Raw genomic sequence first — 22335 nt, 5'->3', positions numbered from 1 at the left:
GCCAAGACCAATGCCAAGGAGCTTTCCCCCTATGTTTTAGTCTAGGAGTTTTATAGTTTCAGGTCTTAAGTTTGTCTTTAATCCATTTCAAGTTTAAAAAGTTTTTTTGTGATTGGTGTAAGATAGCGGTCCAGTTGCCTTCTTCTGCATGTGGATTTCCAATTTTCCCAACATCATTTATTGAAGAGACTGTCCTTTCCCCATTGAGAAGAGTTCATATTGTTAAAATGTCCATATCACCCTAAGCCATCTATTGAGTCAATCCCATCCCTATCACAATTCCAATGGTATTTTTCACAGAAACAGAAAAAACAATCCTGAAATTTGTATAGAGCCACAAAAAATACCCAAATACCCAAAACAAGCCTGAGAACAAAGCACAGAGCCAGAGGCATCATACTTCTTGATTCCAAACTATACTACAAAGCTATAGTCCCCAAAACAGTATGCCACTCTTCCAAAACAAGACACACAGGGCATTCTTTGAGTGATTAGGACTCAGCACTTTCACTGCCATGGTGTGGGTTCAGTCCCTGTTCAGGGAACTAAAATCCTACAAGCCGGGCAGCACAGCCACACACACACCCCAATAAAATAGACACACATATCAATGGAGCAGAATTGAGAGCCCAGAAATAAACAGTCATAATGTTTGCTAAGGGAGCCACGAATGCACTTTGCTCTTAGATGTGTACCCAGACCCCTCCCCACACCCAGGTTAAATCAGGCATTGTGGTTTTCCCTGCAGTTCCCATGAGCTTGAGTCCTTCCGGCTTTTACAAGCCAGAGGCCATTGAGGCGTGACACTCTAGCAGGGGGAAGAAGTGGCATGGAGAATTTAGTCATTCACCATTTTTTTTTTTTTTTGCAATTATTCTTTTCATTTTCTTGCTACAGCAGGGCTTAGTTGTGGCCCTGGGATCTCCCCTTGCAGTCCTCAGGCTTCTCTCTAGTTGTTGCATGAGGGCTCCAGAGCACACCGGCTCAGTGGTTGTGGCTCGTGGGCCTCGTTGCCCCAGGGCACGTGGGGTCTTAGTTCCCTGACCAGGGATCAAACCTGCGCCCCTGCATTGGAAGGTAGATTTGTAACCACTGAACCACCAGGGAGGGCCCTCGTTCACTGTTTACTGAGCATCTACTCTGGGCCAGGCCATGTTTGGACCATGAGAGGTGGTGCAGAGAACCAAATAAACACATACCCAGCCTTCCAGAGCCACGAACTCCCAATAACAGGAAGCCCCGCAGTGTAGGGAAACCATCCTATAACTTCTCCAGTCATTCAGGCTTCCCTTTGTAACACTGAGTCGTCTTCCTACTGAATCTGCATCCTAAGGGCCCTGAGTCACACGGCAAAAGCTTAAATTACCCTCACTCCGGGCTGCACAAAGACATGGGAGGGTGCGGTACGTTTTAGAAAAGCTATCCACCAGGGCACAAAAACATAAACAAACAGGGAAAGGCATCATCAGAAATAATTAACTCTTATTGTTTGTGGATGCCTGTCAGTTACGTGAAAAATCCACGGAGGTGGAACGCCGCGTCGCCCAGCCATGCCAGAGAAAGAAATGTAGTGGCCCCAGGCTTCAGGGTATGGGGTCAGAGGAGGGCTCAAACTCTTGCCCTACCCGGCCTGCCCCACCCCGGTCAAGGTCCAGCTGGTTGGTGAAGGAAGCCTGTTTCGAGTTCACCACCAGCTGGTAACAGGGAGGTGAGTGTTTTAAACACTTCTACTTCTAAAATTTTCGAAACTCATGACCTCCACCAGACCCAACGGCAGCTTCTTTGACAAATGGGAAACCGAGGCCTGGGTCCCTCGACTGCACAGAAAATACACTCATCTGGTGCTTTCCAGGGACTTTCCTGGTGGCTCAGTGATGAAGAACCCACCTGCCATTGCAGGAAACTCGGGTTAGATCCCTGGGTCGGGAAGATCCCCTGGAGGAGGAAATGGCAACCCACTCCAGGATTCTTGCCTGGAGAACCCCATGGAGCCTGGCAGGCTATAGTCCATGGGATCTCGAAGGGTCTGCCATGACTTAGCGACTGAACAACAGTTTGCCAACAGGGAGTGTTTTGAAAAGACATGGCATCATTCGAGCTTCAACCACTTTTATAAAGCAGACCAATGGAGCTTTATTATATTGCTTTTTCAGATAAAGAAACAAGCTCAGAGAGGTTAAATGACTTGCCCAAAGGCACACAGCAATTGCGCAGAGTCTGCAGGGACAGAGTAGGGGTGGGGTCTCTTCACATCCCTTTAAACTTCTGTGTTTGCCGTCGAGACAAGGAGTGAAAAGACCTGTCCATCCTTGGTATTTTCCAGGGTCTCCCTTCCTGAAGAGCCCCCCACAGCCCCTCCACAGAACGTCATCGCCAGTGGCCGGACCAACCAGTCCATCATGATCCAGTGGCAGCCGCCTCCTGAGAACCACCAGAACGGCATCCTCAAGGGCTACGTCATCAGGTAGGCCTCCACCCCAAGGAGAGCAGGGGAGAGAAGGGGACAGAGATGGGGAGGGTTGGGAGTGGGTTGGGAAATAGAGCAGATTCGTGGCAGGTCCTTCTCTATCGAACAAGGACCAGACAAGAAATGCCTACCTTACACTAGGAAGGATTGAGGCTAGACATCCAGAAGAACTTCCAGCGGTGAGAGCCTTGGAATCCAATAGGAATGGTGAGAGAGGAGCTACAGTGAAGTCTCCTTAAGGCTGTATGCATGGGCAAGTCTGTCAGACATTAGGGCTATAGGGAGACAGGCAACTCTCCGAGGCCAGGTTTCCCCAGTGGGTAAACTACTTGGCCAAGAATGGTTAAAAAGTGGAAATCTGGGGACTTCCTTGGCAGTCCAGTGGTTAAGACTCTGTGCTTCTACTGCAGGGGCCATGGGTTTGATCCCCTGTCAGGGAATTAAGATCCAACATGCTGCATGGCATGGCCAAAAAAAAAAAAAAAAAAGTGGAATTCCTTTCTTTGGTCTTTATGGCAAAATGAAGCCCGGTTTTATAGCCTTTTATTTTTCAGTTTGACTGTGGACACTTTGAAAAAGTGAAGGTATTAGTCGTTCAGTTGTGTCTGACTCTTTGTGACTCCATGGACTGTAGCCCACCAGGCTCCTTATTGTTAACCTAAAAGCATATTATTAAATTGTAACTAAAATTTGGTGTTCAGAAAAGAAGATTTTAGCCCGTTATTTGAAACTACTGAGAACTCTCATCAATATTCTGAACTCTGGCTGGTTGCGAAATGCTGGGCAACTTCCCGTATCTCTTTCCTGAACACTCACAGCATTGAAATCCCCTAATTTGGGAAGAAGTTACTATTGGTTTGGCTATTCCGTTATCACTTATCATTAGTTGGCTACTCCACAGTCAGTTAATTGTGCTGTGGGTTTTCTGGTGACTCTAAAGGGCAGCGGTTCTCAGAGTGTGGTCCCTGAACCAGCGGTGTCAGTAAGATAACTAGACAGGAATGAAAATTCTCAGGTCCCACCCCTGAACTACTAAATGGGGATCTTTGGGATTAGCCCAGCAGGCTGTGTTTTGACAAGCTTTTCAGGTGTCCTTCATGCACACGAAGGCTTTGAGAACCACTGATGTGGGGCTTTGTGATGCCTCAGAGTAACCTGGGGCCTCTAATTCCCTAATAGTTAGAATCAAAAGTACGTATGCACTGTGGTTCTCTGGTAAGCTATCCATCCTCCAAAATGTGCCTGTTCAGATCCCATGTCTTCATACCCTGTGTTCTTTCTCCCACTGGAAGGTGGAACTTGGTACAGCAGGTAGCCTCAGGTCTTTTGTCTCCAGCAAAGTGAGTGGCTGTCAAAAGAGGGAGCCATTCTCCTAGAGCAAGAAGGAAAATCAGCCCAAAGTTTGAAGACCACTCTCCCATCAATGACCCCTCAAAGCTGAGACCAGTGAGATCTTCCCAGGAGCTCTCAGCATCCTGTTAACCATCCCACCAACGTCCTCCTCCCCCATCAAAAACAGTAGTCCAGACACATCCCCGAGACCTGTGTTATCCAGTAGGGTAGCCTCTGGTCACTTGCAACTATTTAAATTAATAAAAAGAAATTAAATGACGAGAAAATTAAATTAAATTAAATGTAATTCCTCAGTTGCACTTAAGCACATCTCAGGTGCCCAGCAGCTGCCCGACATGGACCATTTCCGCCATCACAGACAGCTTCCCGGACACGGGGCCACGCAGGCTGACTCTCATCCTTGGCGTCCTGGCTTTCTCCTCAGGTACTGCCTGGCCGGGCTTCCTGTCGGGTACCAGTATAAGAACATCACGGATGCCGAAGTCAACAACCTGCTGCTCGAGGACCTCATCATCTGGACCAACTACGAGATCGAGGTGGCCGCCTACAACAGCGCCGGGCTGGGCGTCTACAGCAGCAAAGTCACCGAGTGGACGCTACAGGGCGGTGAGTGGGCACAGTGCCTGCTGCTTCTCCTCCAGGCTCTGTGCCTGTGGGGTCCTGTACTCGCCCAGTCCTAATGTGGGCTCCCCAGGTGGCTCAGACAGTAAAGAATCTGCCCGCCGTGCAGGAGGTCTGGGTTTGATCCCTGGTTGGGAAGATCCCTTGGAGAAGGAAATGGCAACCCACTAGAGGATCTCTGTCTGGGGAATCCCATGGACAGAGGAGCCTGGAGGGCTACCGTCCATGGGGTCAGAAAGAGTCGGACAGGACTGAGCTGCGGAGCAGCAGCAGCGCCAGTCCTGACCGCCTCAGCCATGTCACCTGTTTTATCCAGCCCCAGCTATTGCACCGGAGAAGGCGATGGCAGCCCACTCCAGTACTCTTGCCCGGAAATTCCCACGGACGGGCTGCAGTCCATGGGGTCGCAAGAGTTGGACACGACTGAGCGACTTCACTTTCACTTTTCACTTTCATGCATTGGAGAAGGAAATGGCAACCCACTCCAGTGTTCCTGCCTGGAGAATCCCAGGGACGGCGGAGCCTGGTGGGCTGCCGTCTGTGGGGTCGCACAGAGTCGGACATGACTGAAGCGACTTAGCAGCAGCAGCAGCAGCAGGCTATTGGACGCTGTGCCCAGTTACCCTGTAGGGCGGGAGGATGGAGGAGAAGATGAAGAGGTTGGGTGGGTGTGATGAAGGCAGAGGCTTCGGGGGCACAGGGCCCTTCTGCGAAGTTTCCCATTAACTGGATCATGAAACAGCCTACATTTCGCGTCATACCTAAAAACCACCCTGAGCATTTTCAGATTCATCACTTGTATTTATGGGCATCCTGTGAAATGAGCCAGACCGGTTTTATTAAACCCAAACTAATCTACAGAAGCTTCCCAGGTGGCTCAGTGGTAAAGAGTCCGCCTGCCAAGCAGGAGACGCCAGTTCGATCCCTGGGTTGGGAAGATCCCCTGGAGAAGGGAATGACTGCCCACTCCAGTATTCTTGCCTGGAGAATCCCGTGGACAGAGGAGCCTGGCGGGCTATAGTCCATGGGGTCACAAAGAGTCAGACTCGACTTAGCGACTGAGCACACAGGCAATCTACAGCAAGAGAGCATCTCAAGTCTCCATGGCTGGGGGGTGGGGAGCGTGTAAAGCTGTGTCTGCAAACCTCGTGTGTTTCCTCTGCTTCCCTGGGCCAGACAGACAGACAGACAGCGGCCCCTCCACCCACACCCCCACCTCTCTACTCTCCCGCAGTCCCCACAGTCCCTCCGGGCAACGTGCACGCAGAAGCCACCAACTCCACAACCATCCGCTTCACTTGGAATGCCCCCAGCCCCCAGTTCATCAACGGCATCAACCAGGGCTACAAGGTACGTGAGGTCTCTCCTGGCCCGGGGTGGAAGCCTGCAAGAAGGACGCGGGCTGGAGACGAGCGAAGCAGGCGAGGGAGGATGCAGGAGGGCGTGCCCGCTGTTTCTGAAATCACCAGTTCAGGCCAAGCAGAGAACATGTACGTGATCAAGGCAGAGGGCCTCGGGCTGTCCCCAAGTCCACGTCCAGGCCCCGGGGAGTTTGGACCTTGACCTGTCTGTGACCAGGGGCAACAGCGCAGTTTCAGTGAGACTGGGTTAGAAACAAAACCAGGTTTGTTTCAGGTGCAGACCCTCCGCAGAGCCGTGGCCCCATCAGAAAAATCCAAAACGCACTTCTTACACCTGAGCCATGGGCTAAGGGGAGCGTTCAGGTCCTTGGACTGTACTTGACCCCTGCAGTGTGTTTAAGGGCTGGACTAGGACTCAGAGCGGGGATTAGTCCTGGCTGTGCCTCTCGCCAGCTCCCTGGACCAGTGTGATAGTCCATCTGAGCACCCTTCCTTTGGTAATTATTTACTGAGCCCGACTCTATGCACGTCTAGCTGCTGGGGAAGCAAGATACATTCTGTTCCCTCATTTGTGCGTGAAAATGATGCTAATTTTTATTCCTTGGGGTTATGTGGGGATTAAATGAGGATATTTGTAATTTTTTGAGCAGAATGGCAAACACCTAACAAGCATTAGGGAAACGCTAGAAACAGGAGTGGAAGTGGACTAGCTGTATGGACAGCCCTCATGCGGTACCACAGTCTGGGCGGCTTAAACACCAGAAGTGTATCCCCTGAAAGTTCTGGAAGCGGGAAGGCCGAGATCCGGGTGTCCTCGGGGTTGTTCTGTCTGAGGCTTCTCTCCTTGGTGTGCAGACGGCCGCCTTCTCCATGTTCTCACGCAGGCAGGCAGCACAGGGGCAGGGGGTGGTGACACGTGTCACCAGGAAGCCAGCCATGAGGGGGAGAGAACTTCGGGCTCTGGCTTGGAGCCCAGGGATCTGGCGACCTGGCAGTGACCGCAGACACTTCCAGAACATTCTCAAACCATGTGCAACAACCAAGAGTGTTTCTAGGACCTGCAGTCTCCGCCTTTATTGCTTCAAGGTCAAGGTGGCTAGACAGGAAGAGACTGAGATTAAATCACTGAGAGAACTTTTCTGCTGGTAAACCAAGGATGGGGGCTTCCCAGGTGGCTCAGTGGTAAAGAACCCCCCTGCCAGTGCAGGAGACGTGAGACACAGGTTCCATCTCTGGGTCGGGAAGATCCCCTGGAGGAGGGCATGGCAACCCACTCCAGGATTCTTACCTGGAGAATCCCACAGACAGAGGAGCCTGGCGGGCCACAGTCCATGGGGTCACAGAGTCAGACATGACCGAAGCGACTTGGCACAGCACGGCAAAAAGGAGGGAGGGTCTAGGTTGGGACACCCTCCAGCTGTGGCATCTTCTTCCCGAGAAGGTGCATCACCGAGGCCGAGCCAGCCTTCCTGGGCCGAGGCTGCAGCTCTCACCGGCAGTGCTGGCTGGCTGGAGAAACCTCTTAATTGGGACTCTGGGGTGCGGCAGGGGAGGGAAGAGGGAGGCTCGTGCAGAGGAGCTGTGCTGGGAACAATTAGCTTCTTGTTGCTGACTCTAAGTTTCCTTCCACCCTGGGGAGCCCTGGGCTGCAAACTTCTAAGGCAAATGGCTCCCAGAGGGCCAAGGAGACCAGCTCAGTGGCCGGGACAATTAGTGCAAAGACCCTTTATGTGCCAGAGCCAGAGGAGGCTACAGAGGCCCACCTGACTCCCAGGTCTGGGCAGTGCCCAGCACCCACTCCCTGCTCTGTGAAAGTCAGCAAGAAGGAACGGGCCAAATAGCTGCAGCATAGAAACAGGTGAAGAAGACTCTCTCGTGCTTAGACAGGGCGCATTCTAGCGCCAGGCAGTATGGGCTTCTCTCCCATACTTGTCTTGGGCAAGGTGCACAAGAGCCCTAAGAAGAAAGGCTTGTTATCATCACCCCCATTGTATTTCTTTATTTTTATTATTATTTTCTGGCCGTGCAGCATGTGGGATCTTAGTTCCCTGACCAGGGATCAAACCCACACCCCCTGCATTGGAAGTACAGAGTCTTGACCCCTGGACCACCAGGAACGGCCCTCGTTTTATTTTATTTTAAACATTGATTTGTGCCGGGTCTTAGTTGCAGCGTGTGAACTCTTAGTGGCCGCACGTGGGAGCTAGTTCCTTGACCAAGCTCCCTGTATTGGGAGCTCAGAGTCTCAACCACTGGACCACCAGGGACGTTCCCATCACCCCATGTTGTAGAGGAAGAAACTGAGGCGTGAGGACAGGTAATTTGTTCAAAGTAACCGCAAAGCTCAGATTCCAACTCCAGAGCCTTGCCTTGCATTAAAAATAGTGTTGTATGATTTAATTGTCAAATAATGACTATAACTGATTTTTTCTAAGTGCAGATGGATTCAGGTAGGAATTTTGCTTCTTGCTCCTTCCACCTTCAGTGTCACAGGGAGGAAAAAAAAGCAGTGTTTCTCTCTTCCACCCTTCAGTAAGAAGGGACCTTTTTTCCCCTTTGAATCGTGAAAAAATTTCAAATATCTACAGAGTTAGAGAGGAGACTAAAATGACTAGATAAAACCATAATGCACCCTGGCTTCACCAGTTACCAACACATAGCCCAGCGTGTTCCCTCTATTTTTTTCTTATTTATTTCTATGGCTGCGTGAGGTCTTAATTGCCCTGCAGCACATGAGGTTTTAGTTCCCCGACCAGGGATGGAACCCACTTCTCCTGCACTGGAAGGTGGATTCCTAACCACTGGACCACCAGGGAAGCCCTGTTCCCTCTATTTTCCAGCCTCTGTCCTAGAATATTTTTAAGACAATCCCAGGTACTGTATCCTTTCATCCATTCTTATTCCCGCAGAGAAACATTATAAAGTCTCTACTTAAAACCTCACCACAGTAACCACATTCTCATTATGGTGCCTTCAAATATCAATGGTCCCCTTAATAGTATCAGATACACAGTCAGTGTTCAAATCTCCTGGTCTCCAAATCATTTCCTTTACTGGTTGGTTTAGTTGCCTCAGGATCCAAAGGAAAGCCACACAGCTGCAGTTGGTTGGAGTTTTCTAGGTTTCAGTTGGTCCACGGGTTCTCCGTCCCCCTTTTTCTCCTTTTTAGTTTATTTTGTAGAGAAACTTAGTCATTTATCCTATAGAATTTTCCACAGCCTGGCTGGATCGGCTGATTGCATCCCTGTGGGGTCATTTAATTTATTCCTCTGAAGAGTATATTTGCAGTAAATTGGAATTTAGGATGAGAGGTCTGATCAGATTCAGGCTTGAATATCTTTTTTCAAAATATCGCTTCCTAGATGGTGCTGTGCATTTTTATTAGACGGCAAAGTGTCCGACTGTCTCTCTTTCTAGGCTGTAGTGGCCACTGATGGCCCTTGTGTGGTCCGTTATCTCAGTAGGGGTTGCAAAAGGAGGAGATGTGAATGTTGTGATTTTGTCTCGATTTATGAGCTGAAATACGTCCCCCCCCAAAAAAAAGAATTTTTCCCTTAACAGCTTTTTGGTTACCTGAAGTTTTAGTTCATCTAGGAAAAGCATGGTAAGTGCTCAAGTCTTTTCCGTAAGTTAATTTTCAGAGGAATGAACTGGTTCCTCAGCATCTTCTAAGGTGATAGATGAGTTTGGATGGGGGCAGAAGGAGGCATCCGTGTTGTTGTTGTTAGTATTATTATGTCCTTAGGGATTTTAGTACATCTGTTATGTTTCAGGCCACTGCTGTTATTACTTTTATTGATGCCAGACTGACCTATCGCCTGCCTCTTCGAGCTGCCGAGTCCTTCTGATGTGGGCTCAGGCGCCTTCTTTTTCTCTCTCGCCTGCGCTGGGTCTTCGTTGCTGCGTGCAGGCTTCTCAGTGTGGTGGCTTCTCTTGTCGTGGGGCTCAGACTCTAGGTGCACAGGCTTCAGGAGCTAACAGCACGTGGGCTCAGGAACTGTGGCGACAGGCTCAGCCGATCTGAGGCATGTGGGATCTTCCTGAACCAAGGATCAAACCTGCATCCCCTGCGTTGGCAGGCAGATTCTTAACCACTAGGCCACCAGGGAAGTCTCAGCCCCAGGAATCTTTGGTAGTTTCCTTGCTCTCTGGTATGACAGGATGCCCCAAACTATCTTCTTCTCCTGCAGCGTGCCTGGGATCAGCCACATCTTCAAGGGAACCCTTGTTTCTTTTACATGATAGTTAGATACCAGAATCTGGGCAATGGGGATGCTCCTGGTTCTAGCATTGACTGTTGTTTTGAAGCTCTGTGGATGGACAACTGAAAAATACTATTTTAAAAGATAAAACATATACTTCCAATTCAATTTCAGGACTTTCAGATTTCTTTTAAAATAATCTCGTGGGTCTTTTCTCTCTCTTTTCTCCATAGTAAAAATCGAATTCTTTTCACACCAAAGAATCACTGACCTACTTGATCCCACAGATACCCACAACAGTTTCAGAATAGTAATATCAACACTGTGGTTACCGAAAATAGTTTCAGATGATCTGTAGGTCTCTCTGTTTTTAAGGTGTATCCCAGCAAGATATACTCCCCCACCCCTTTCTGTACTGCAAAGTCTTTGAAAGGGTTTCTTTCTGATTTTTGCTACAACTCAATACACTATGAAGTTCATTTGTTTCATTTTGGTTTTGATTTTTAGGGATTGATTTTTAATTTAATTTTGTTCTGTAATTATGTAGCCTATTTACATGGTTCCAAGGTTAAATCTACAAAGAAAAGTTAACTCCAAGAAAATCAGCCTGAATTCTGGTTCTCTTCCTTCCCAGTAGAATTCATTTCTTTTTTTGTGTTGGTTTGGTTTGATTTTCCCTTCCATTTCTTTAACAGAAACAAATGCATGTATACATAAATGTGTCTCCTCACCTCAGATGAATGGCAGGGTACAATACACACTTTCTCCGTCTTGCTGTTATTTTCACTATATCCTGGAGATCACTTTGTAGGAGTATATAGAGATACTTCATGTTCCTTTTTAAAGAATCTGCATTGTAGTCTGTGATGTGGATCTCACATTGTTTGGTCAACCAGTTCCCTAGTGAAGACATTTTGGTTGTTTCCTATCTTTGCCTGGAACAAACATTTCCACGGTGAATAGTTGTATGCGTACATCTTTTCATATTTTCACGTCCAACTCTGGAATAGATTCTTAGTCATAAGATTGCTAATTTGAAAGGTAGATATATATAATTTTGCTCCTGTTGCCAAATTGCCCCATTATTTTTTTCACTTTTTAATTTAATTTTCAACCAGAAATATGTTTACCCAATTCAAAACCCAACAAATATTAAAAAAAGGCAAACTTAGAGCAGAAATCTTCCTTCCGTCCCACCCCCTCCCACCCCAGCCCCTCATCTGCCTGTTTCTTTCCCACCCAACCTTGAAATTCTCCCCGCTCCAGAGAATCACTGTTGTTAATTTCTTACATATCCTTCCAGGATATTTTCTACAAATCTGTGCAAATGCAAAGAGATAGAAAAATAGAGAGAAAGAGGAGGGGAGGCAGAAAAAGAGAAGTTCCTCTTCTTTTTTTAACTCAAGTATCTAGCAGGCCAAACGTACTATCCTGGACTCTCGAGCCTGTACTGTACCGCCTCCATCAGAAACAAGAGACATCAATTCAGCCCTTTTCTCTACAACCATCAGAGTAGACAGTAGTGTCTCCTATAATCCTGAGGCTCAGAGAGGTTGACTGACTTTCCCAGTAAATGACAGAGTTGAGCTTTAGTTTCTCCATGGCAGGTGGGAGCTTAGTTTCCTGACCAGGGATCAAACCCAAGTCCTCTGCATTGAAGACAGTCTTAACCCCTGGACCGCCAGGGAGGCCCCTTGGTTTTGGTTTTGTAACAGCGCAGGACAGTGATTCCCATCTCGTCCTCATTGCAATGGTGACTCGGGCCTCGACGGTGATGTACTGACCCAGTGCCAGACCCAGTGCGTGTACATGGAGCAGGCTCCACCCCGTGGCTGCCGGAGCCCAGCCCCTTTGAGGGCACTAGAAGGCACGGAAGACGCTTCTGTTGTCTTCCGGGCCCTGAGGGAGAGCCCTCAGCCCTCAGCCCTCAGCCCCTCCTCTTCAGGTGCAGCTGTGGAAGGACAGGTGGTCCACACTCCAGAATAAACGTTCTGAAGCCGCCTCCGCCATCTTGGTCTCTGGCCTGGATGTGCGCATGCCCCGGGCCTGACTCCACCGCCAGGCTTCCATCACCCTGTGCTCGTCTGTCGTGTCATTTCTCAAGACAGTTCCCTGTGATCTTGTTTCTAAGCATTTGTCGGGACGTTCTTTGTCCCCCCTCTTTTTTTTTTAATTGTAGTGATCATAACTGGTCTAAACCCAGTAAGATTATATTTACCTAGATTTTGCTCTTACTGGAGAATACACCACGCAATTAATTCTAATGGCGTAATTAATTTGAATTTACATTAATTAAATTAAAACATCAAACTTGTTTCTTCATCTACTCCAAAGAAGTTCAGCAATTTAATTGCTATGAAACAAGATAACTGAAATAAGGAGGGTATTTAACATACTTATTAAATGCCACTTAGTATTTCTGATTAGTATTTTTAGGGTCTAATTAGTGTCTAATTAACTTGCTATTGGCTATCTTTTCACAATACCAATTAAATTTCCAAACATCCTTTATAAACAGGCGGCCATGAAAAGGAGCAGATTAAGCATTGTTATGGGCATGAGTTAATCAGGAAACATTGGCATGGTATTGTTTTATGTCTATAAATACCCGGGCTTATTAAAACTCATCCCATGTTGCTTTTCACCATTAATTGCTATTTAATCAACTTCAAATAAAGGAGGAAATCTCTGAGACCAGCTGTCATTGTTAGAGACAGACAAAGGGCCCAGAGAAAAAGGAGTGGGGGGCAAGAGACCAAGAGGCAGAAAGATGCGGCCACGTGGATGGATCCAGAGATGATCACACTGAGTGCGTCAGAAAGAAAAAGGCAAATGCCATAGGATATCGCTTACAAATAGAATCAAAAACATAACACAAAGGAACTTATCTGTGAAACAGAAGCAGACTCACAGACAGAAAACAGACTTGTGGTTGCCTCGGGGAGGGAGGGTGGTGGTGGAGAGAGGGATGGATTGGGAGTCTGGGATTAGCAGGTATAAGCTAATATATTTGGGATGGATAAACAACAGGTCCTACTTTATAGCACAGGGAACCATACTTGCTATCCTGTGATAAACCGTAATGGAAAAGAATATTTAAAAAGAATGTGTCTATATGTATGGGGCTTCCTGGGTGGCGCTAGTGGTAAAGAACGCGCCTGCCCCTGCAGGAGACGTAAGAGACGCAGGTTGGATCCCTGGGTTGGGAAGATCCCCTGGAGAAGGAAATGGCAACCCACCCCAGAATTCTTCTGGAGAATTTCCATGGGCAGAGGAGCCTGGCGGGCTATGGTCCACAGGGTCGCAAAGAGTCGGACACGACTGAAGCAACTTGGCACACATGCACACATATATATGATCACTGAATCACTTGGCAATTTCTGCTGTACACTGTTACAGCAGAAATTAACACAACACTGTAAATCAACTACATTCCAGTTTTAAAAACCAGGAGGCAGGAGGAGATGGAAGGGGAGGCAGGGAGTTAATGCAGCTATGGGTGGGATGTATAGAGTGGAGATTAAATGAAAAGTGATGCTGAATTTCCAGACAGGGTTTTCCTGTTGACACTCCACCTCCAGCAGATGGTTAAGATTAAAATCCCAACTCAGAACAAGTTTAAAAGGATTAGAGTTAGCTACACACTGAAGTTCCAGGGGAGAACTGCCCTAGCCCAGACAGAGAAAGACAAAGGAGCCCAGGTATTGGAAAGAGAGACCCTCAGCTTCTAGCCGCTGTGGGATATAGTAAAGTCACTCAGCCTCTCTTGAGCCTATTATCATCATCTATGGAAAACAAGACTGGCTTCGTGCCTATGTAGTCACTCAAGTCTCCATACTCGGAAGGACTGCATATTTGGTTCAACACTTTGCTGCTGTCTCCGAAAATTCTTAACAATTTTTAAACAAGGGGGTCTCCATTTGCATTTTGCTCTGGATCTGCAAATTATGTAGCCGATCTTGGTCAAGTCCCTCCCTACGGGGTTGCCGTGGGGACTGAATGAGAGATGATTCGCTGAAAGCACCTTGCCGGCTGCCTTGCTTAGAGTAAGTTACTCAGGGAATGGAAAAGCACCCCAGAGTGAGCTCCCAGAGGACAGATGCTCCAGGGGCCTGTGGGTACCAACACGGCCTCCCTTCCCTGGGAGGAGGGACCCTAGGGAGCTGGGCTCCTGGACACTGTCTGTGGCCCAGCCTCTGGGAAAGGGCTGGGCCTCTGCTGGTCCCGTTCTTGCCGCCCTGCTTGAGTGCCTGGCCTCTCTGCAGCTCATCGCCTGGGAGCCGGAGCAGGAAGAGGAGGTCACCATGGTGACCGCCCGGCCCAACTTTCAAGACAGCATCCATGTGGGCTTCGTGTCTGGCCTGAAGAAGTTCACGGAGTACTTCACCTCAGTGCTGTGCTTCACCACCCCCGGAGACGGGCCCCGCAGCACCCCGCAGCTGGTGCGCACCCATGAGGATGGTAGGCAGCACCCGGTCCCGGCTCCCTCTGCCCCCGACTCCCTACGTGCCCCCGCCTCCACGGGCCAGGCTGTGCGCTCCAGGCACAGGGCAGCCCCGCTCTTGTCTTCCAGCCTGGGGTGCCCCTGGAGCCCCGCGGGTCATCTTGCAGACGGTGGTCTCTCTCTGGCTCTAACTGGCCTTGGGTGGGGTGGGGGGCCTTCTCGGGGTGCAGTGCCTGGGCCTGTGGGACACCTGAGCTTCAGTGATGTCCTGGACACCTCGCTGAAGGTCAGCTGGCAGGAGCCAGGGGAGAGGAACGGCATCCTCACAGGTAGGCCCCTCGGTGTTGCCAACGCGGGGGGTGAGCTGGGCCGGGAAGGGTCATCCTGTCCATCCCCCTGCCGCCTGCCCGGCGTTCCTCCAGAGCTTCTCAGCAGACCAGTCTTTTTTGGAGAAGACTCAGAGGAGGTTCTCAGCCCCTCTGCTCTGTGACACACCCCAGCTCTTCACCGTGGCTGCAATCCCCACACAGCAAGGGCGCCCCCTGACCCACGATGCTCCCACCTCCCCGGAGGCACCTTGCTTCCAGCATGTGTCCAACCGCCAGACTCGTGGGGACATGAGCAGCAGAGCAGAAGGCTGAGGCCACCGCAGCTGAGCTCACGCCGCGCTGCGGGCTCTCCCCAGGCTACCGGATCTCCTGGGAGGAGTATAACCGCACCAACACGCGTGTGACCCACTACTTGCCCAACGTGACCCTGGAGTACCGCGTGACCGGGCTCACCGCACTCACCACCTACACCATCGAGGTGGCCGCCATGACCGCCAAGGGCCAGGGCCAGGTGTCAGCCTCCACCATCTCCTCGGGGGTGCCTCCAGGTGGGTGCCCGCCGCCCGCCCCCGGCTCCTGCCGCTCTCCTCCTGATGGCGGCCACTTCCGTCCCGCACAGCCAGCCCCTCACTGGGGTCTGTGGTCCCCGGGTCCCCCCAGGGCCGGCCTCGCCCTGGTGATGACAAGGCTGGGTGGACTCTGCTGCTTCTTTGCCTGGCTCTCAGGGGAGCCCAGACCCTGCAGGCCCCCACCCTTCTCTCCTCTGCCCCTGGCCGCCCCCCGCGCCGCCCACACCAGGCTCTGCATCGCGCACTGGGATCTGTGACTCGGGGAAGGAACTTTCACTGCCACCCGAAGGGTCCAAACAGGATTCCAACTGGTGGGAATGTGTGTTGGGAGCGGGGTAGAGCAGGCTGCGAATAATCCACCCCCAGTTTAAAGAGCAAGCTGAGGCCCCCTCTCAGCCCTGCTTCTGCCAGACTCTGCGACCTTGAGCAAGTCACGTGCCCCCTGTGCCTCAGTTTCCTCATCTGTATCTAGATACCCACGCATTCCCCTCTGGCTCTGTGAGTCTGTGTTTGTGCCATGTGGCCAGGATGCCTAGAGCCGCCCACCCACCGGGATGGTTGAGATAACTGAGCTTCAGCCGACCCCACGTGATAATAACGGTGACAAGAAGGAGATTGTTTGCGGCCCAATTGTGTCCGACTCTTTGTGACCCCACGGACTGTAGCCCGCCTGCTCCTCTTTTGTCCATGGGACTCTCCAGGCAAGAACACTGGAGTGGGTTGCCATTTCCTTCTACAGGGGATCTTTCCCAACCGAGGGATCGAACCTGTGTCTCCCACATTGCAGGCAGATTCCTTACCGTCCTAGCCACTAGGTAGTTATTAAATTACTTGATAATTTAAAGCAGCACTGACGGTTGATGAAGTGCTCACCCAGCCCAGAGCTCCGTGCATCAATGCACTGAATCCCCCCAGTAACCCTGGTGGCTCAGATGGTAAAGAATCTGCCTGTCAGTGCAGGAGACACAGGTTCAATCCCCGGTCAGGATGATCCCCTGGAGGAGGGCATGGCAACCCACTCCAGTATTCTTGCCTGGAGAGTCCCATGGACAGAGGAGCCTGGTGGGCTACAGTCCATGAGGTCGCAAAGAGTTGGACACAACTGAGCAACTAACACACACACACAGTAACCCTGAGGTAGGTGATATTATCATCTCCATTTTACCAAGAAAGATACTGTGGCACAGAGAGGTTAAGGAACTTGCCCAAAGACACACAGCATCGGAAGCAGTCTGACCCTGGCATCTGAGCTCTTTCTGTTCATCCTGAACCTCAAGGCTCCTGATCAGGATACAAGGTCTCCTCCTCCTTCCCCTCACCCCTCCTCCAAACCTCCCTCAGGCAGCATCGTTTGGGGAGCGCTGTCTCGGGTTATGGGTGGATGGAGAGGAGGATTCTTTCTAGGAAGCCCAGCCCCTGTTGCGTGGCCCTGAGGTTCTCTCGGCCCTGAGCCTGCCCCGTCCCTGGTCTGAACACAGCGAGCCGTAGATGCAGGACAGAAGCTTGTGTTGGGGGCAGAGGGTGAGGCCTCGGTCGTGCTCGGAGGAGGAGGTTTCTAGAAAGTATGTGACACAGCCCCCTCTGTGCCCAGAGAGCCCTGTTCGACGTGGAAGGACCTTCTTCTTAATCTGCCTTCCTGCCCTGTCTCCTTCTTCCAGAACTCCCCGGAGCCCCCACCAACCTGGGCATTTCCAACATCGGCCCGCGCTCCGTGACCTTGCAGTTCAAGCCAGGCTACGACGGGAAGACCTCCATCTCCCGCTGGCTGGTGGAGGCCCAGGTAGAGCCTGCGGAGGGGAGAGCGGGCAGCCTGCTCTTCGCTTTGGCCGTGCCCCTGCTCTTGAGAGCAAACTGCGTGTGTTTTTACATCAGTGTGAAGTCCATATGCAAGGTACAGAAAGCCAGGTACACCAAAAGCATCCACAGTTCCCCTCTGCCTCACCTGTACACACATGCCTGCACGCACACGTGCACACACACGCGCGCACACACACGTGCATACACACTCGTACACACTCACACACACACACACACACCCTCTAATCGGGGTGGCGACCTGCTGGCCCAGAGAAATGACCAGCTACTTCCTTTACACTCACGGTTCTCAGCTTGGCTGCAACAGGGGAGCATCCAGAAACTGCAGTGCCTGGGTCCCACCCCCAGAAACTCTGATCCAGCTGGGGGTTTTGGCTGCACTGAGTCTCCGTGGCTTCGCGTGGGCTTTCTCTAGTCGCGGTATACAGGCTTCGCGCTGCGCTGGCTCGTCTCGTGGAGCCCCAGCTCTGGAGCACGGGCCTCAGTCCTTCCCGCCGGCGGGCTCAGCAGCTGCACTTCGCAGGCTCCAGGGCCCCAGGCTCAGTAGTTGAAGCACACAGGCTTTAGCTGCTCTGCAGCACGTGGGATCTTCCCAGACCAGGGATCAAACCCGCGTCCCCTGCGTCAGCATGCGGATTCTCATCCACTGGGCCTCCAGGGAATCCCCTAGCTGGAGTTTTAGAAACTTCCCGGGTATCCAGGAGAATCACTTGGGAAGCTTCCTGAGCAAGCAGAGACTCCTGGACACCACTCTCAGGGTTTCTACTGAGCAAGCAGAGACTCCTGGGCACCACTCCTAGGGTTTCTGATGCTTTCACGGGCAGGGCCCAGGAGTGGGTTTCTATTGTAACAAGTGTCCCATGAGAGTCTGATGCAGGTGGGCTCGGGGTCACCCTTGAAGTCATGTTTAAGGGCCTGGAAAGAAGGGGGCCCCAGTTGGTGTCCTCGAGGGGAGCCCTATCAAAGCCTTGCATGGGCCAGCCTGCACCCCCAGCTCAGCCTGGCGGGCTGGCCGGCTCTAAGGGGGTCTCCCTTTGCAGGTGGGTGTGGTCGGGGAGGGAGACGAGTGGCAGCTGATCCACCAGCTCCCCAACGAGCCCGACGCCCGCTCCATGGAAGTGCCTGACCTCAACCCCTTCACCTACTACAGGTACGGGGCACGGAGGCAAGGGGCTGCCCACACGGCGGTGGGCTCGGCCCTGGGGGCCTGCCCTCACCCTTGCACCCACCCTCTCTCCCCCCGGCTCAGCTTCCGCATGCGCCAGGTGAACATCGTGGGCACCAGCCCACCCAGCCAGCCTTCTAGAAGGATCCAGACCCTCCAGGCACCCCCTGACATGGCCCCGGCCAACGTGACCCTGCGCACGGCCAGTGAGACCAGCCTGTGGCTCCGCTGGGTGGTGAGGCTCCTGCGAGCGCGCCGAGGGCGGTGGGGGGCGGGACGTCGCCTTGCGGCCTCATCGCCCTGCAGACGTGGGCATCCACTGGCTCACCTCCAGCCCCCTTCTCGGTTCCGGCCATCAGTCTTAGCCAAACGAACAAATGTTCTGCATGACAAGAAGTTAGAAAACACTTTATTGAACATTGCCATGTACCAAGCATTTTGCCTTTTTTCTTCCACATAATCCTGCAAGTTACAGCTATCCCAAGTTACAGCTAAGAAAACTGAGGCTCAGAGAGGTTACGCGTTCACCCAGTCAGACAGCTCCCTGGGGTGGTTCTGGGATTCAGACCTAATCAGTCTTGCCCACCCAGTCGGAGAATGAGGGGCTCTTCCTGAGGTTCAGGGGGAGTTGGCAGAGGCATTAAGCTCTGTCCCCATAGGCTCCATGTCGAGGGTCATTACCCCATGTGACCCTGCATGAGTTAGTGATACGGCTGAGGGCTTCCCCTCCTGCCATGCACTGTTCTGAGTGTTCTGAGTGCTGTCGGTGTTGGACATTGAGCCCTTCCCCTGGGAGCCTGTGACAGTATCCTGGCCCCACTTCACAGATTAGGAAACTGAGGCAGAGAGAGGTGGGATAACTTTCCCAAGTAGCCTTCCCTCCATCCTCCCACACCGTCTAGTTAACAGCAGGGCTCAGAATCCCAACCCAGGAAGTCTGGCCCCAAAACCCACCACCGTAAACCCTGAGCATGCTTTTGTTCCTGGGGAACAAAAGAGAACATTCCTCCCCCTGAACATTCCCCTGGGACGGCATTCCCTGGGATGAAGCCCCAGAGGGCAGCAAGCCAGGAGGAATTCCTAGGCAAGGAGACGTGGGGCCAGCTCTGCACAGCCTGGCTTCTTAGAAAACCCAGGAACCCTAGCTTCAGGGGGAGCTTGCCCAACTCTGCTTCACTTGGCCCTTCCAGCCACCAACTCGTTTTTTTAAATATTCGTTTATTGATTTATTTATCTTGCCGCATCAGGTCTTAGTTGCCACATGTGGGATCCTAGTTGTGGTGAACAGACTCTCTAGTTGCAGCACGTGAGCTCAGTAGTAGCGGGGGAGGGGCTATAGTTGGTCTGTGGCATATGGGATCTTAGTTCCCTGCCTAGGGATCAAACCCGCATCCCCGGCATTGCAAGGCGAGTTCTTAACCACTGGACCACCAAGGAAGTCCCCACACAACTCCTTTTGGCCTCTACTAAAGAAGCTGAGCGCCGAAGAATTGATGCTTTTGAACTGTGGTGTTGGAGAAGACTCTTGAGAGTCCCTTGGACTGCAAGGAGATCCAACCAGTCCTTCCTAAAGGAAACCAGTCCTGAATATTCATTGGAGGGACTGATGCTGAAGCTGAAACTCCAATACTTTGGCTACCTGATGCGAAGAACTGACTCATTTGAAAAGACCCTGATGCTGGGAAAGATTGAACGCAGGAGGAGAAGGGGACGACAGAGGATGAGATGGTTGGATGGCATCACTGACTCGATGGACATGAGTTTGAGCAAACTCTGGGAGTTGACGATGGACAGGGAGGCCTAGCGTGCTGCAGTCCATGGGGCTGCAAAGAGTCGGACGTGACTGACCAACTGAACTGAACTGAAAGATCTTTACTAGTTGTCCCAAACTCAACTTAAAAAGCACCGAGCTTTGGTTTATCAGAACCAAAGCTTATCAGGGTTATGATTTATCAGGTCATTGCTGCCTTTCATAGACAGCCTGATGGAGGTGCTAGTGGCCGTCAGCCCTGGCTGAGCACTAATTATGAACAAGGAGCCCCCCAGGCGCGGGTACCGCGGGGAGCTATCCACTTGCCCAGCCCACCACCCCCCATCCCCACTTCCCTCCTCCACTCCACTCCCCTCCAGGCTGGCTCTCCCTTTGCCCCCTGCTCCTTGCTCTAAGGTTTCCAAGTACTAAAAGGCTGAGACGTCCAATACCCGGGGTGGGGGCCGGAGGGGCACAGGAGGCAGTTTCTGGGCAGTGTGGGGCCCGGGCCCCTCGGGGCCCCCCTAATGGCGCGGCCCGTTACCTTTCCTTAGCAGGTGAGGGAGCCTGCGACCTGGGCCCGGCTCGAGCTCTCAGGCGCATCGATCGCTGCCTTAATGGTCTCTGGTCTGCTTCACTAAGTGTCTGCAGGAGCGGGGGCCGGGGAGGGAGTATGGAGGCAGCAAGGCACAGGCTGAGGACCTGGAGAAAGTGGGTCAGAACGTGGGGGCCCGTGGATCAGGGGCTCTTTAGGGAAGCAGAGCGGGGGCCAATGAGGGCTGAGAGCACCCCAGCTCCAGCCCTGCCACCGTCAGAGCAAGAGTCTTCCAGCGCCTGCCCGGGTCACAGGCTGCCCCCAACAGGCCCACCTCTCCACTGCGAGTCAGCACCACCAGGTTCATCCAGATGAACTTAAGGCAGTGGCTTCAGCCTCACCAGCCTAGTCACAGGCCCAGGAGAGGACGCTGTTTGTTTTTTTTTTTTTCCTCTTCACTGAGACACCAAGAAGAGGGAGGCTGAAAATGCACAGGAGAGACGGAGGTGTGCTGGCGGAAGGACTTCCTGACAGCGTCTCCTGGAGTGGAGACGCTGTCTCCGCATGCTTGTTCTCCAAGGGCAGACACGGGCTGAGATCGGGCATGTTGTAGGCTGTTAAATAAGTATCTGTTGGCAGGCTTGGAGAAGGCAATGGCACCCCACTCCAATACTCTTGCCTGGAAAATCCCATGGATGGAGAAGCCTGGTGGGCTGCAGTCCATGGGGTCGCACAGAGTCGGACACGACTGAAGCAACTTAGCAGCAGCAGCAGCAGCAGTTGGCAGGCTGAGGGAGGGAGTTTAGTGGCAGAGACCACGGCCAGAGGTGCCAGGTGTTAGACAGCCTTTACGCCGCTCCTCCTGGGCCAGCCCCCTCGGCAGGGTCATAAATTTGTCATATGCACTGTAGAGTGGATTCTGCCTCTCCTCTGAGCCCAAGGGGAGACTCAGGGAGAAGGTGAGGCTGTCAGAAACACTGAGTCACACAACCAAGCCATGCTCAGCGTTGAGTGTGCCTCACACGGGTGCCGAGAGGCTGGACAGTGAGCTGGGTAATCCCAAAGTTTCCCTGGAAGAGGCCACACGAGCCTGGCAGGTCTGCACAGCGTGGGGCAGGCCTCACAGCAGTCTTCCTCCCCCCGCTCCCCCTGCAGCCTCTCCCGGAGATGGCATACAACGGGAACCCCGAGTCGGTGGGCTACAAGATCAAGTACAACCGGGCAGACGGCCACGGCAAGACGCTGAGCCACGTGGTCCACGACCGCGTGGAGCGTGAGTGCACCATCGAGGACCTGGAGGAGTGGACAGAGTATCGCGCTCAGGTGCAGGCCTTCAACGCTGTCGGGAGTGGGCCCTGGAGCCCGGCGGTGACGGGCCGGACCCGGGAGTCAGGTACCGCCCTGGGTGCCCGCCCCTCACCCAGGCCACCTCCCTGTGGCCTGGGGACACCCCGCCTGGGTCCCTAAGGCTGGAGCTGCGGTGCAGAAATGTCCTGGGCTCATTCTCCTGCTTGTGCTCAGCGTCTGACAGAGCATCCCCTGTGTGTGCGTGTGCATGTGTGTATGTGTTCTGTGTGTGTGTGGTTTCTCTGTGTGTGTGGTTTCTCTGTGTGTGTGTCCCTGTGTGTGTCTGTGTAGTTTCTGTGTGTGTGTGGTTTCTGTGTGTGTGTGTGGTTTCTGTGTGTGTGTGCGTGTGTGTGTCTGTGTAGTTTCTGTGTGTGTGT

At 52.2% G+C, this 22335-nt stretch overlaps 1 protein-coding gene across 1 annotated transcript in view; it reads left to right on the top strand.

The window, feature by feature from the left end:
* Positions 1–22335, top strand: part of SDK2 (sidekick cell adhesion molecule 2) — a 161705-nt gene that overhangs the window by 92245 nt on the left and 47125 nt on the right. Inside the window, exons 21-30 of the mRNA XM_040244313.1 lie at positions 2324–2464; positions 4245–4426; positions 5676–5791; positions 14270–14465; positions 14679–14777; positions 15134–15325; positions 17005–17126; positions 18202–18311; positions 18411–18561; positions 21767–22004. Coding sequence (XP_040100247.1) covers positions 2324–2464; positions 4245–4426; positions 5676–5791; positions 14270–14465; positions 14679–14777; positions 15134–15325; positions 17005–17126; positions 18202–18311; positions 18411–18561; positions 21767–22004 — 1547 coding nt within the window. The remainder of the gene's footprint in view (positions 1–2323; positions 2465–4244; positions 4427–5675; positions 5792–14269; positions 14466–14678; positions 14778–15133; positions 15326–17004; positions 17127–18201; positions 18312–18410; positions 18562–21766; positions 22005–22335) is intronic.

This window comes from Oryx dammah, unplaced genomic scaffold (assembly GCF_014754425.2).
Source record: "Oryx dammah isolate SB20612 unplaced genomic scaffold, SCBI_Odam_1.1 HiC_scaffold_8, whole genome shotgun sequence".
In the NCBI taxonomy this organism is placed as follows: Eukaryota; Metazoa; Chordata; class Mammalia; order Artiodactyla; family Bovidae; genus Oryx; species Oryx dammah.
This window is presented reverse-complemented; position numbering and strand designations above follow the sequence as displayed.